Here is a 12,118-nt window from a genome sequence, read left to right as displayed (position 1 = left end):
TCTTTGTATATACCATTAGTATATCAAATAAAATTTATATTAGGCTTTGTCTATTTATATAAAAAAACAAACTAATTAGTTTGATCTAAATTATTTAAGTGGATAATTAATTAAGTTGATCTATTATGTCTCCTGAAAATTTTGGATAGAGTAAAAGGGAAATGTATGTATGTATACGTGTACGTATATGAAATGAAAACCATGCAAAGCACGTCAATGGAGTGAGTGACATGGCAGCCTAAAACAACCACCGTCTCCACCACGACGATGACCACGACCAGTGGATCTTCTCTCTCCTCTCTCTCTCTCTCCCTTTTATCTTTCTCTTTTTGTGTTTCTTTTGCAACGACAATCCCCCAAAAAAAAAGCATGCATTGATTCGGACCAAGGAATTGTTGGAGTCTCTCTCTTCCTATGCTTTCGGAGCGTTGTTCTTCAGAAACGAACCACCTCCACCATCACCCTCACCCTCCTCACATCTCGCAACAAAGTCGAACAACAACCCCTCCTTCCTTCCATTCTATTCTTGCCAAAACACAAACAAACCCTTCCCAAAAAAGAACCTACCGTTTTTCTTCTTCTGCCCCCATTATTCCTCTTTCAAATGCATTTCTTTCTGGGTTTCTGACCCGCAATTCTAACAACACAACCAAAAACGCTTCTCCGGTTTCTCGAAAGCGGTTTTCGCGAACCCGCTTTCGAGAGCCTGGTCCATAGATGCAGGAGATAACACCCCAAACTTACCGTTTTTGGACCTCACTAACTGGTAAATGGGTTGTGTTAACTCCAAGAAGGCTCGTGCCGGAGATCCATCTGCTTCGCCGGCCGACGATGGCGTAGCATACGTCAAATCCTATTCGCGGAGAGGCAGACTCGCCTCCGGTCGCGTTGGGGCGGTGGTGTCTTCTTCCCCCGCTTCCAGGGGCCGTTCTTCGACCTCCGCGGTGGTTGCCGGTGAGGCTGCGGAGGTCCGGGAAGGAGGTGGTGACGCGAAACGCGACGAGGCGGCGGCTGCGGAGAAGCTTGAGAAGAAGAGTAGTAAGGATATGGTGGTGAGGGAGAATGGGAATGGGAATAATGGTGGGAGAGGGAGCTCGAGGCAAATTGGGGCATTGAATGCGAGGATTGGTTTGTCGCATAGGTTTGTGGAAGCTGAAAGCATTGCTGCTGGTTGGCCACCGTGGCTCACATCTGTTGCCGGTGAAGCCATTCACGGCATGGTTCCTCTCAAAAGTGATGCTTTTGAGAAATTGGACAAGGTATATTCCTTCAATCAATTCCACTATTTTTGTGTTTTTATGTGTTTTTATTCAATTAAATTTTTTACTCCGGACTATCAGTTATTCTTACGTGAAGTTGATAATTAAAAATATTAGATAATTTGATATGTTTGATTAAATTGTCATCTAATGAATAAAATTCATATGAAGGCAATTATATATAAGTTGTCACCTCATGGGAAATAAGGAAAATTTAAACTTTTTTGTCAAAAGAAGTACCTAACGGTTCCTCTAGTAATAGGATTAGATTTGAACATGTAAATAAACAATAATGGTGTTCTTAATGCATTGGAGTTGAAAAAATTTGGGGTTATGTCTAAGTTGTTTGGAGGAATTTGATGCTAATGTACGCATTGGTTCAAAAAGGAAAATTTTTGCACAGCAATACATATTAGCAGATTTTTTGTCTGAGTTGTTTGGAGAAGTTGATCTTTAACATCATTCTGCAGATTGGACAAGGCACATACAGCAGCGTTTTCCAAGCACGTGAAGTTCATAGTGGGAGGATGGTTGCCTTGAAGAAGGTGCGCTTTGACAATTTCCAACCGGAGAGTATTAGGTTCATGGCAAGAGAGATTATAATCCTCCGTGCACTTGACCATCCAAACGTCATGAAATTGGAGGGCATAATCACTTCCCAACTTTCACACAGCATCTACCTTGTGTTTGAATACATGGAGCATGATCTTGCTGGCCTAGTATCTTCTCCGGACATCAAGTTCAGTGAATCACAGGTTTGTCATCATATTTCATTTATGTCAATGAAAGAATATGTTTATTTCTGGGTTATCTGTTCATATGTTTCATCCTGTTTTTCATGAACAGATTAAATGTTACATGAGGCAGCTATTAAGTGGCATGGAGCATTGTCACCTTAGAGGTATTATGCATAGAGACATTAAAGTTTCCAATATATTAGTGAACAATGACGGTGTTCTCAAGATTGGAGACTTTGGATTAGCAAATACACTTAGCCCAAACAACAAGAACCCTTTAACAAGTCGTGTGGTGACTCTTTGGTATCGCGCTCCGGAGCTCTTGATGGGTTCAACGAATTATGGAGTTTCAGTGGATCTATGGAGTGTCGGCTGCGTATTCGCAGAACTTTTCCTGGGGAAACCAATCCTTAAGGGAAGAAATGAGGTAATCCTCATAGTGAATCATGTACTACAACAATATTATAGGAGTTTCAGAGTCCTATGCATCTAATTTGATGTTTATTCTTCTTTGATCAACAGGTTGAACAATTGCACAGAATCTTTAAGCTTTGTGGATCTCCACCAGAAGAGTTCTGGAGAAAGTGTAAGCTTCCTCTTGCAACAATGTTTAAACCGCAGACTACCTACGAAAGCTCTCTTTGGGAGAGGTGTAAAGGTTTTCCTCCAACTGCTGTAAGCCTAATTGAGACTTTACTGTCCATTGATCCTTCCGAGCGTGGCACTGCCTCCTCTGCACTGATGTCTGAGGTAAATTCATTCCCATGTGTTGCTTATACATTTTGTATGATGATGGTTATTTCTCACTGTTGCCAATTTCATATTATTGGGTTTGATTTCTAACTTTTTTATGTCTCATTTCTTTACCCCTTTATAGTATTTTAGCACAAAGCCGCATGCTTGCAGTCCATCACTCCTTCCAAAGTATCCACCAAGCAAAGAAATGGATGCTAAATACCGGGATGATGCACAGAGGTAAACCATTGCAGTCTATTTCTATTCATACCAATATGTCATTCATGAATATTATATATGTCTTATGAAAATGGAACAAAGCATATAGGCTGCATGTTCTGCAACCCTGGCTTATGCAGCCTTATTCATAGCTGCGATGAACTAATATATATGAATATATCATTCTCTGCATTTAGATAGCTTGAACAATTCATTTGAGCCATTCTCTGTTGCTGAATTCTTGATCTTAAATACTCAGGAAAAAGGTTGGAGTGGCTCGTGAGGCTGCGACGACAGCAAAAAGGCCAAAACGGGTCCAGAAAGTTTTGGATTGCCCCAACAATAATAATAAAACAGCTACAAAAGAGGTACCTAATTCTTTCAGTGCACAAGGCTGTATGTACTGCTTTGAGAAAATTGATAGTTTTATTCACTTTTCTTTCCTATATTTGTGAAGGAAATGCAGAACAATGCTCAAAATGGTGGCAGAGATGATAAAGTATATCAGACAAAGGGAAGAATCGGACTTGTGCAGCAGAAAGAGATGCAACATAAACCAATGTTTGATGCTAAGTCAGAGGCTGCCAAAACAAATGGTTCTCATGGCTATAGTGTATACTCAGGTCCGGCACCGGCCTCGGGATCTACCGGCTTTACTTGGGCTACTAAGAGGCGAAAAGATGCTGCTTCAACTTTATCAGATGGCTCAAGAAGTAAAATCAGTGGACTTGATCCAAACTTCGCCAAAGGAACATATGATTTAGCAAGACAAGGGATTGATGTTTCACAAAGAAATCGTAGTTACACAAACTTTCAAGATGAAACACATCAAGAATCATTTGATGGAGCTGATGAGTACTTGGATTATGATCCCACAGAAAAAGCAGATTCTATGATAAGTACTCAGGTAAATTTGGAATTCTCAGTTTGGAATGAGTGGATCCATTTCAAATCTTTGATTCCTGTCAAAGTTCTATTTGTTGCATCTTATTTTTTCCTTGCCAAAACTTTACAGGGCAACATTAATGAAGACTTGCATTTTGAGAATGGCATGAGAAGAGGAGCCAGAAAATCACGGTTTGGTTGAGGTAAATAAAATGTTTACTGATTCACTCTCTTATTTTTAAGTAATTATGCTTGCACTGTTTTTTTGTGTATAATTTCTTTTATGAGATAAAACACAATTTTTTTAATTTTTTAAACAAAATTTAAACACTTCCATTATTTGTGTGGTCAACAATGTCTTCTCTTTAATAACAAATTCATCTTTTTTGTGTTGAGGGACAAATTTATTCGCTAAAAGAATGAAAAGGAATCGGTTATTTTAGTCGAAAACAAATTTTTCTTCTTAAAAATCTTTTAGGAATCATTTTGTCCACTTGTATTTTTGTTCAACAACAACATTAAAATTTCTTGTTTGTTTATTTTATTCATTTTCTCAAAAGATGTTATTATAATATTTTTTAAAACTAAATTAGAAGTCAGATTCTGATGAGTAAACTATTGTGGTTTTTTTACAGAGCCAAGGATTTATTTGATTACAGTGCAGTAATTTCCCTTTATTCTTCAAGGGTGCTTTGACTAAAACAACATTCTGGCCCATTGCTGGACTGTGTTATCAGCATCTGCACCTGCATTTTTAACTTCTGACTTCACCACACATTTATCTCAAGTGTTAAAAATCCTAAACAGGATAATTAGCACTCAAATATATAGGATTGCACACAGTAACAGATGTATAATGCTCTCTCTTGGAAGATGGTATGATTGAAAAATAGCTAACTTTTCTATAAAATTTTGTTAGCCTTGTACATGTTTATCTATTTTTTTTTCATTTTTTTTAAAATATAAAATCTCTAACCCTCAGCCTTAGTGCACAGAAATGGGAAGAAATAATTTCATTTGTTTCCCCTCAGTATTATTCTTGTGTATATCAAATAGTGCTTGCAAAATGCAAAGCCTGAAATTACCTATTTACCATTTTAGACAACACAAAATAGTATAGACGAATACCACAAGCCACATTTCTCAATGTAGTGCGGTTTTGAATGCAAGGATTATGATAACTAGTTTGTGTAATGCGGTTTCATACCAAAGCATTCCATTTTTATTTATTTGCATTTTGTGGTACATCTTAATTTCCTTAAGTCTTAGCTTCAAAATTATAAGTGCATAACTCTGAGATCCTAAATCTACTAAATGTCAAAATGAGTGAAAAAAAACTTTTGAGAAAACTTCTCCAAATATGTGCCATGTTCTAAATGTTTTCTAAGAACTTAATAAGATAGAATAGAATGATAAAGTAAGAATATATTGAATCTTCAAATATGTATGTACATGACTTGTTCTTATATATACACATTAATAATAGAAATCAAAGGGATAGAATTTTAGGAATTTAATTTTTATGAATCGTGAGTGTAAAAGAATTTTACACAACAATCAATTATGTATTGTTATATTAGCAAAAGAAACTAATTTGTAAATTCATTACTTTGAAAGCAATTTAAACGTATAAATCTAATTAGATGATCCTATAAAATTCTTTATATTGTGAATGCATCGGCTCAAATTTTAAATCCTTGTCCTTTTAGTTCTTGCTGATTTCAAAATAGACAGATAAGAGCAAATATAGCATCAATGACAATGGGATAGACCTCATTTAAATATCATACATTTATATTATTTTTAGACATTTTAAATTGAGTAATGCTACACATTCAAATTCTTTTATAAACTAAGTCTAACCAAGTTAAACAATAAGACTTGAAAGTTTGAATAATGCTAGTCATAACTAATTTTAATTATGTTAGACCAATTTGATTAGACGTAATTAATAAAAAAATTTGGATGTGTAGTATTATTCTTTTAGATTATGTTGCTTTCTTAAAATAATAATAATAATAATAATAATAAAAAACTACTCATATCACCTAGCTATCGATCAATCATATACATGCATATGCTTTCCATTTCTCGTGAGATCTTACGTCCCCAATACAAGAGAGAGTATATGAATTATGCTGATCCTAATACTGTAGAATGAAGAGGAAATAAAAGACAAATTCATGAGGACATATTTGCTTAAGAACCTCCTTTTTTTTTTTCTCTTTTTCATTAATGGCTTTCCAAATTTGATTTAATTTACTAATTTCAAGTTTTCAACAGTTATATAGAATATTAAGGTATGATTATACCTACATAACAACTAAATGGATACTTATCATTATCTTCTTAACTACTGCTTACCAACTGCTTAAATAGACAAATGCAAAATTAATATGACTACAAAATATGAACAAATTGTCATTAAAAAAATATACCCTCTTCATTTTTTATTTTATTTTTTCTTTTTCCTGTCTTACATTGACAACTGTCAACTAATCAACTAAAAGTATATTACGGTAATTATAGTGTTTCAAAAAGTGTTGCTAAAATAAAAGTAACACTTTTTTATTGTTAAACAATGTTTTTTAAAAAGTGTTGCTTAAAAAAAAGTATTACCAAAATGAAAAAGAAAATGTGACTTTAATTTTAACAACACTTGCATAATCATCATAGCCACCATAACATAGTCTTACTAGAATCCACCTTCTTTATATTACATATATAGCTTTTCCACTTTAAATTATTTCTAACAATGTTGGCTGCATTTTGCATTTTTTTGTATATTTTGTCACAGAAAATGTCACTGATATATCTTTTAAACAACAAAGAATATGTAGTTCTGCACAATGCTCATGTCTCAGTTTGGATTAATATAAAGTTAGTTGCTAATTGGTTGTTCAATTATTCACAAGAAGAAGAGGTTACAATGCAAAGTTAGAAACACATATAAATTGGTAGCATTTGTCATTCAAAAGTGTTAGGTACACATCTATCTTAAGTGATGTGTGTCTCACATCTGTTTCTATGTGACAAAATTAAATTGTGGTAACAAATATAAGAACTTAAGGTGATGAATGTGAATATAAAGTGTACAATTGCTATCTCTGTCTTTTCAAACGAAAAATATCAGACAAAAATTTATCATGATTCTGACTTGTTACAAGGTACAACACAAAACTTAATTTCTATTAATCTCTTAACTTCTATTCCTCTGAATTTAAGAATGTTACAGAAAAATATGTAACTACAGGAGTTGCACCAAAGCATAAACCTGGAACTCCATTTTTCCTCATCCAATAAGGAAGTAACTATTTAATGAAAAATTGTTTGTAATAATATAGTTTTAACACTAACAACCCCCTGCAATGCAAGGTAGTGATGGAAGCCCTTAGCATTCATCATCACTGATCACAAGCATAGGTATTTGGTCATTATTACTAAGGTCAATCTTGTTCAATCTAAGACAGCATAGCACCTTCTCTGGAAGCTCTTCTTGTCTCTGTGCCTGTTATTCGAAATTTGAAGAATGGTAAATGTCTGTTGAAAGCTAATTCATCAAGTAGGTTGCATTATCTCAAAATGTAACATTCAAGTTCTTTAAACTCATGCTGGAAATCTTCAAGTTAGATTAGTCAAATTCCTGATAACAGGGTTCGGATATTGGTGGCAATGCAAATATCGAAAGAAAAAAACTATATCTACCAGTTGCGATTATCACAATGTCTTCCCGTGCTAGTTGGATTATTTTGAAACTCATGGCAAGTTTGAAAATCATAGATATTATTTGAAAGTTGTGAAGAAAAACAAAACAAAATAAAGAAGGCAAAAATAGGTTAACATAACAAGGTACCTGAATGGTTAAGCCTAGATCAAGAATGCCATCTTTCAAACGATCTCTGAATGAATCAAGTCCTTTCCTTGATATGTAGCTAAAACGATGTATGTCAAGATCAATCTCAAAGTAATTAGGACCCTGTTAGGAAGAAAATAAACAAGAATCAATTCATGTCAATGTGCCAAGGTGAGTAAGCACTTATTACTTATATATGTATTTCATGTTTTATAAAGTCATAATGCTGCAAGACATTGATATACAAGTTATAAAATCTTCGTAGTTGCAATTTAGGTCCGCAAATCGAGTTTACGAGTAAATTTCTATGATTCACGTTAACTTAAGCTCTATGTTTAGGAAAACTATTGAGTTTGATGACATTGGTTTAGGAGCCTTACCTTGTAAAAGTTGTGTTGGGGGCGAGAGAGAACAGGTTTTCCATTATAAGCATTTACTAACTTATTTTCAGCAACACTCAAATTCATTTCCTCAGGGTTGGCAAGTCCTACCATGATCTTTAGTCTTTCTCTGAAAGGTACACTTGATTCTTTTGCAAATCCTTTCACCTTTTCCATCTCATCATCAATGAATTTCTAAAGCATAAATTGGAAAATATGGAACAAAATTAATACTTTATTTATTGTAAAGCATTAATATATTAATATATTGTGTCAGTTAAATTTTATAGTTGTTGGTAATAAGATAATAGCATTGGAAAACTTGAGATACCGTAATGCTTTCTTGAAACTGGGAAGAAATGTTTTCATCAAGAGTCTCGTTAAGCTTGAAGTACAACACAAGACTCAGTCCTTCTCCATCACTATCACCAAGGAACATTGCAGCTGGATATGTAGGCAACTGCACAAAATGCACATAATATGTCATATGATGGATGAGAACATGATACACATTTCAATCAATATCAGTGCTGAAAATGTCTAATAATATTGAACAAACTGAAAAGGTTTTATACCTGAATGTTTACAATAAGAAGTTGGGGAATTTCCCCATTGGTTGCTGTCACATTTGGAAGCTCCAAGTATTTGGCAATATGATGTATCTTTTTGGGACAGAAAAATACATCCACACCAATTGGAGTATATGGACTATAATTTATTGCAGGAGACTTTTTCTTATCCCTGGAGAGTAGAAAGTTCAATCAAATTGAAAATTTGTAATGGGAGTATGTATCTATGTATATCATCAAAGAAGGACAAAGTCAACAACATACTTGAAATAGTTTTCGCCACGGAGCTCAAACGTTGAGGGTAGAATTTCAGACCAGCATCCTGGAGATGGGTTTTCTCCATTCTGGCTTGGAATTGTGTCCCCTGCTCGCGGACGACGCAGATATTTTCTTGATTGACCTGCATACAGATTCAATATTAAGGACTTCAATCAGCAACAGATTTTAGTGTTGCTAGTAGTAAACAATATACAATTTTAGGCCCAAAAGAATTAAAAAGTCGGTGGTATTCGAAAGATGTATTTCGTTTTGACAAATTTCTCTAGATGTCATCTCAAATTGTTGAAAATCCAAATGTTACAAACTCTTGTTGTTCTTAGTCAGTCATATTGATGCACTGAAAAGCAAAGTATTTTGACACTTACCAAGATCAGCTGCATTCTCAACATCACAAGATGGCTGTTTGAAAGAAAGCTTGAAAAGTGTTGACAGCTTTGATTGGGATTGGAGACCCTTGAAACTGACAGAAGGTGCCAACTGATGAAGGCTTAATCTGTGTGCAGTATCTTGAACCTTCTCATCTTTTAAACCTGTTAATAGTTAAGCTTCCATTATTAGAAAGAGAAACTCAAAAACCTTGTGTACCGACCCACGATAAGACCAAAAATTTTTGCTTATACCTGAGTTAACTCCATCAACTTTAAGAAAACTTTCATGATATTCTTCATATTGAGATTTGTTATCCATAAAACATGATGATCTTTCAAACTGGACCACTTGGCCGCATGGGATATTGCCTACCACTAATGGAAATCCATCTGAACATAAAACCCCCAACACAAGGAAAGAAAGAAACCAGAATCAGAATGAAGTCAAATAATAACAATAATTTATAGACATAAACTAACTTTATTGCCTAAATTCAAAACAAATGCCTTCCACAATGAACATGATCTCAAGTCTAAACATAGAACAAAAAAGGATAGAAAATCTTAGTATAAGACCACCTTTAGAATTTTAGCATGTTAATAAGGTTGTGTGTGGATATTGTTTCAGGATCATGAAATCATTTCGGTAAAAGAGACTGATACAAAGATAGACAAAATGCTTCTGTTCTAGAACATATTTTTTCTACTGTATTTTGTGTCAGGAGATAGTTTTCAAATAGGGCTTAACGGATACTCATTGATTACCTCCATAGACACTAGTGTAGTCATCATCTGATTCAGATTCCAGAATACTGGCAGAATCAAAATAACATTCTTCTTGGCAAATTACTGCAAGCAATGAAACAATCACAAATCATTCTGAATTTCAGGTTGAAAAAGAAAGGAAAAAAAGTGAAAATAGGAAAGTCAGGAAAAGACTATATACCATGTGAATCAGCACCATATTGGCTATGGCACAATTGAACTTGAGTAAGATGGAATGCAGAGTTTGAAACTTCAGAGCGCTTGCAAGTAGTTTTTGCGCCATTTTCGAAGTCCATGTGAACAAATTCACTAAGAGAATAATCCATTACACGCGCCCCTCCATTGCTAATCCTCTTTTTGGTGCCATTAATGGCCGGATTCGAGATCTTCCGACTACGTCTTACTATTGTTCTATGGAGCTTCTTTGGTGCTTGTATTGCATCAGAAGGAACTGAAACACAACTTCCCATTCTGTCTCGTTTGAAATGGTGAAACTCTGAATCTGCACAAAACATATATATGACAATGCAAACTTTAGAGAATTTATATCAAAGCAAAGTTAGAAAACAAAACAAAAACAAAATCTCATTGAAACATTTTATCAGTAACCTTGCGTGTGACAAAATGTGCAAACAAATAATATGATTGAAGGTTGCTTCTAGGAGATGAAAACAATGATGAAATTCAACACTACACAAAGCAGAATTAAACTATATATATATAGTTCATAAATAGGCATCATGTTTTGACTTTTGATAGGTCTGAGTTTCAAGGAACCTACTATTGTCTCCTTCTAGGAAGAGGGTAAAGGGTCATAATTGAGAGACAAAGAATAATAATGAAGACATATTAACAACCTTCAAAAGAGAAAGAGAAAAAGATATGTACTAAGAAAAGAACAAAAAAGAGAAAAAATTATATATATAATTATTTGTGTTTATGTACAATGCATCCGTGCACAAAGAATTTTGTGTTATGGAAAAGAAATTAAATTTTTTATATAATAAAAACATATTGGAATATGAAAAATTGAAAATAGTAGCTCCAGGGCTGAAGAATATGCAGAATTCTGAAACAGTGAAGAAGGAACAAGACAAGGACCACATCAAAATCTGAGGCATCATCTTTTGACTAAAATGTATAAACAAAATATATACCAGAAATCTTTATTGTCATTATTATTATTATTTTTTGTGCATCATATTATTCAAGCTCCAAATAAATACAATGAAACCAAACAAATCCATGAATAGATAAAATAATAATAAGTTACATACCTAATTTTTTATATGAAATTCAGAGATGAGAGATGAGTAGGTATGATGTTGAATCTTCTCCTCTCCCTCTATGCAACAAGAGAGGGAGAGGATGCTGCAAAAAAATCAAACAGCACCTTCCTCTTTCTTTCAAATAATTATTATATAAACAAGAACACCCTAATCAATGTTGAGTTGAAGAAAAACAAAACCTAGTTGTTTGTTTATTTATTTATTTATATACACATCAAAGGGCTACATATGAAACATTAATTAGTAAATATATATAAAATGATAGCTCTTTAATTATAATATTTCGATATGTTCTCCTTGAGTTTAGGCCTTTCATGCAGTAATGGCTTATATACCTGGCAGGAACTTAATCTGTTTTTTTAATTATCTGAATTTGGATTATCTTAATATCTCGTTTTGCTTAATTATACCTTGATCACGTGATCATCTTTTGCTTGATATTTTGACTTTATCTATATATATACAGTGCATGTATTAAGAATAGTAGTGTGCTGCATGGCTAAAAAACCAGAAGAGGAATTTAGCTTCTTTATAACTAACGTGTTTAAAGTCAATTAAGAGTTTAAGACTGTTAAATGAATTTGAAAAAAAAAGTTTGGGTTAAATTGGTTCTTTTATATATACATATTGTAATGTTAAGGAGACAAAAGAAAATTGCCTAAATTTGTCTTATTTAGTATTTATTTATGAGCATAACTAGTAAATATTATTATTTTTTACCTATACTTGACCATCAATAATTTACACCTGTATTTACAGGAATTTTGTGCACAAAAAATA

General features: G+C 33.8%; 2 protein-coding genes across 5 annotated transcripts; one reads left to right on the top strand and one right to left on the bottom strand.

Moving 5' to 3' along the window:
* The first annotated feature begins 344 nt into the window (after positions 1-344).
* On the top strand, positions 345-5,064 carry LOC112744514 (cyclin-dependent kinase C-2 C). Of its 2 annotated transcripts, none has more exons than XM_025794176.3 (9): positions 345-1,259; positions 1,730-2,014; positions 2,106-2,423; positions 2,519-2,746; positions 2,874-2,971; positions 3,210-3,318; positions 3,408-3,857; positions 3,966-4,038; positions 4,471-5,064. In XM_025794176.3, exons 1-8 carry the CDS (start codon positions 771-773, stop codon positions 4,035-4,037), a joined length of 2,049 nt encoding a protein of 682 aa, XP_025649961.1. In that variant the 5' UTR covers positions 345-770; the 3' UTR covers position 4,038; positions 4,471-5,064. The 2 variants fall into 2 exon arrangements, with proteins under 2 accessions (XP_025649961.1, XP_025649962.1); XM_025794177.3 differs by having other exon boundaries at positions 631-1,259; positions 3,417-3,857; positions 4,471-4,610.
* A 1,883-nt stretch (positions 5,065-6,947) lies between these two features.
* Positions 6,948-11,467, bottom strand: LOC112744513 (protein ENHANCED DISEASE RESISTANCE 2). 3 transcript variants are annotated; one of them, XM_025794173.3, is made up of 11 exons: positions 11,327-11,467; positions 10,231-10,551; positions 10,050-10,133; positions 9,537-9,674; positions 9,282-9,446; positions 8,902-9,037; positions 8,644-8,809; positions 8,400-8,528; positions 8,069-8,263; positions 7,689-7,811; positions 6,948-7,343 (listed from the first exon to the last, which is right to left on the bottom strand). In XM_025794173.3, the coding sequence occupies exons 2-11, from the start codon at positions 10,517-10,519 to the stop codon at positions 7,227-7,229; spliced, it is 1,542 nt and encodes a 513-aa protein (XP_025649958.1). In that variant the 5' UTR covers positions 10,520-10,551; positions 11,327-11,467; the 3' UTR covers positions 6,948-7,226. The 3 variants fall into 3 exon arrangements, with proteins under 3 accessions (XP_025649958.1, XP_025649959.1, XP_025649960.1); XM_025794174.3 differs by lacking the exon at positions 11,327-11,467 and adding an exon at positions 10,659-11,174; XM_025794175.3 differs by lacking the exon at positions 11,327-11,467 and adding an exon at positions 10,831-10,965.
* Between the last annotated feature and the right edge of the window lie 651 nt (positions 11,468-12,118).

The sequence above is a fragment of the Arachis hypogaea genome, chromosome 14 (assembly GCF_003086295.3).
Source record: "Arachis hypogaea cultivar Tifrunner chromosome 14, arahy.Tifrunner.gnm2.J5K5, whole genome shotgun sequence".
Lineage (NCBI taxonomy): Eukaryota > Viridiplantae > Streptophyta > Magnoliopsida > Fabales > Fabaceae > Arachis > Arachis hypogaea.
This window is presented reverse-complemented; position numbering and strand designations above follow the sequence as displayed.

Bases quoted from the DNA above. Each gene is read 5' to 3' on its own strand.
- LOC112744513 (XM_025794173.3), bottom strand. From the start codon at position 10,519: ATGGGAAGTTGTGTTTCAGTTCCTTCTGATGCAATACAAGCACCAAAG. The intron at 9,675-10,049 runs GTAATCAATGAG...TTTTATGTTCAG, and splicing joins CTACACTAGTGTCTATGGAG to ATGGATTTCCATTAGTGGTA. The intron at 9,447-9,536 runs GTATAAGCAAAA...AACTATTAACAG, and splicing joins AGTTGATGGAGTTAACTCAG to GTTTAAAAGATGAGAAGGTT.
- LOC112744514 (XM_025794176.3), top strand. From the start codon at position 771: ATGGGTTGTGTTAACTCCAAGAAGGCTCGTGCCGGAGATCCATCTGCT. The intron at 2,424-2,518 runs GTAATCCTCATA...TTTGATCAACAG, and splicing joins TCCTTAAGGGAAGAAATGAG to GTTGAACAATTGCACAGAAT. The intron at 3,858-3,965 runs GTAAATTTGGAA...AAAACTTTACAG, and splicing joins ATTCTATGATAAGTACTCAG to GGCAACATTAATGAAGACTT.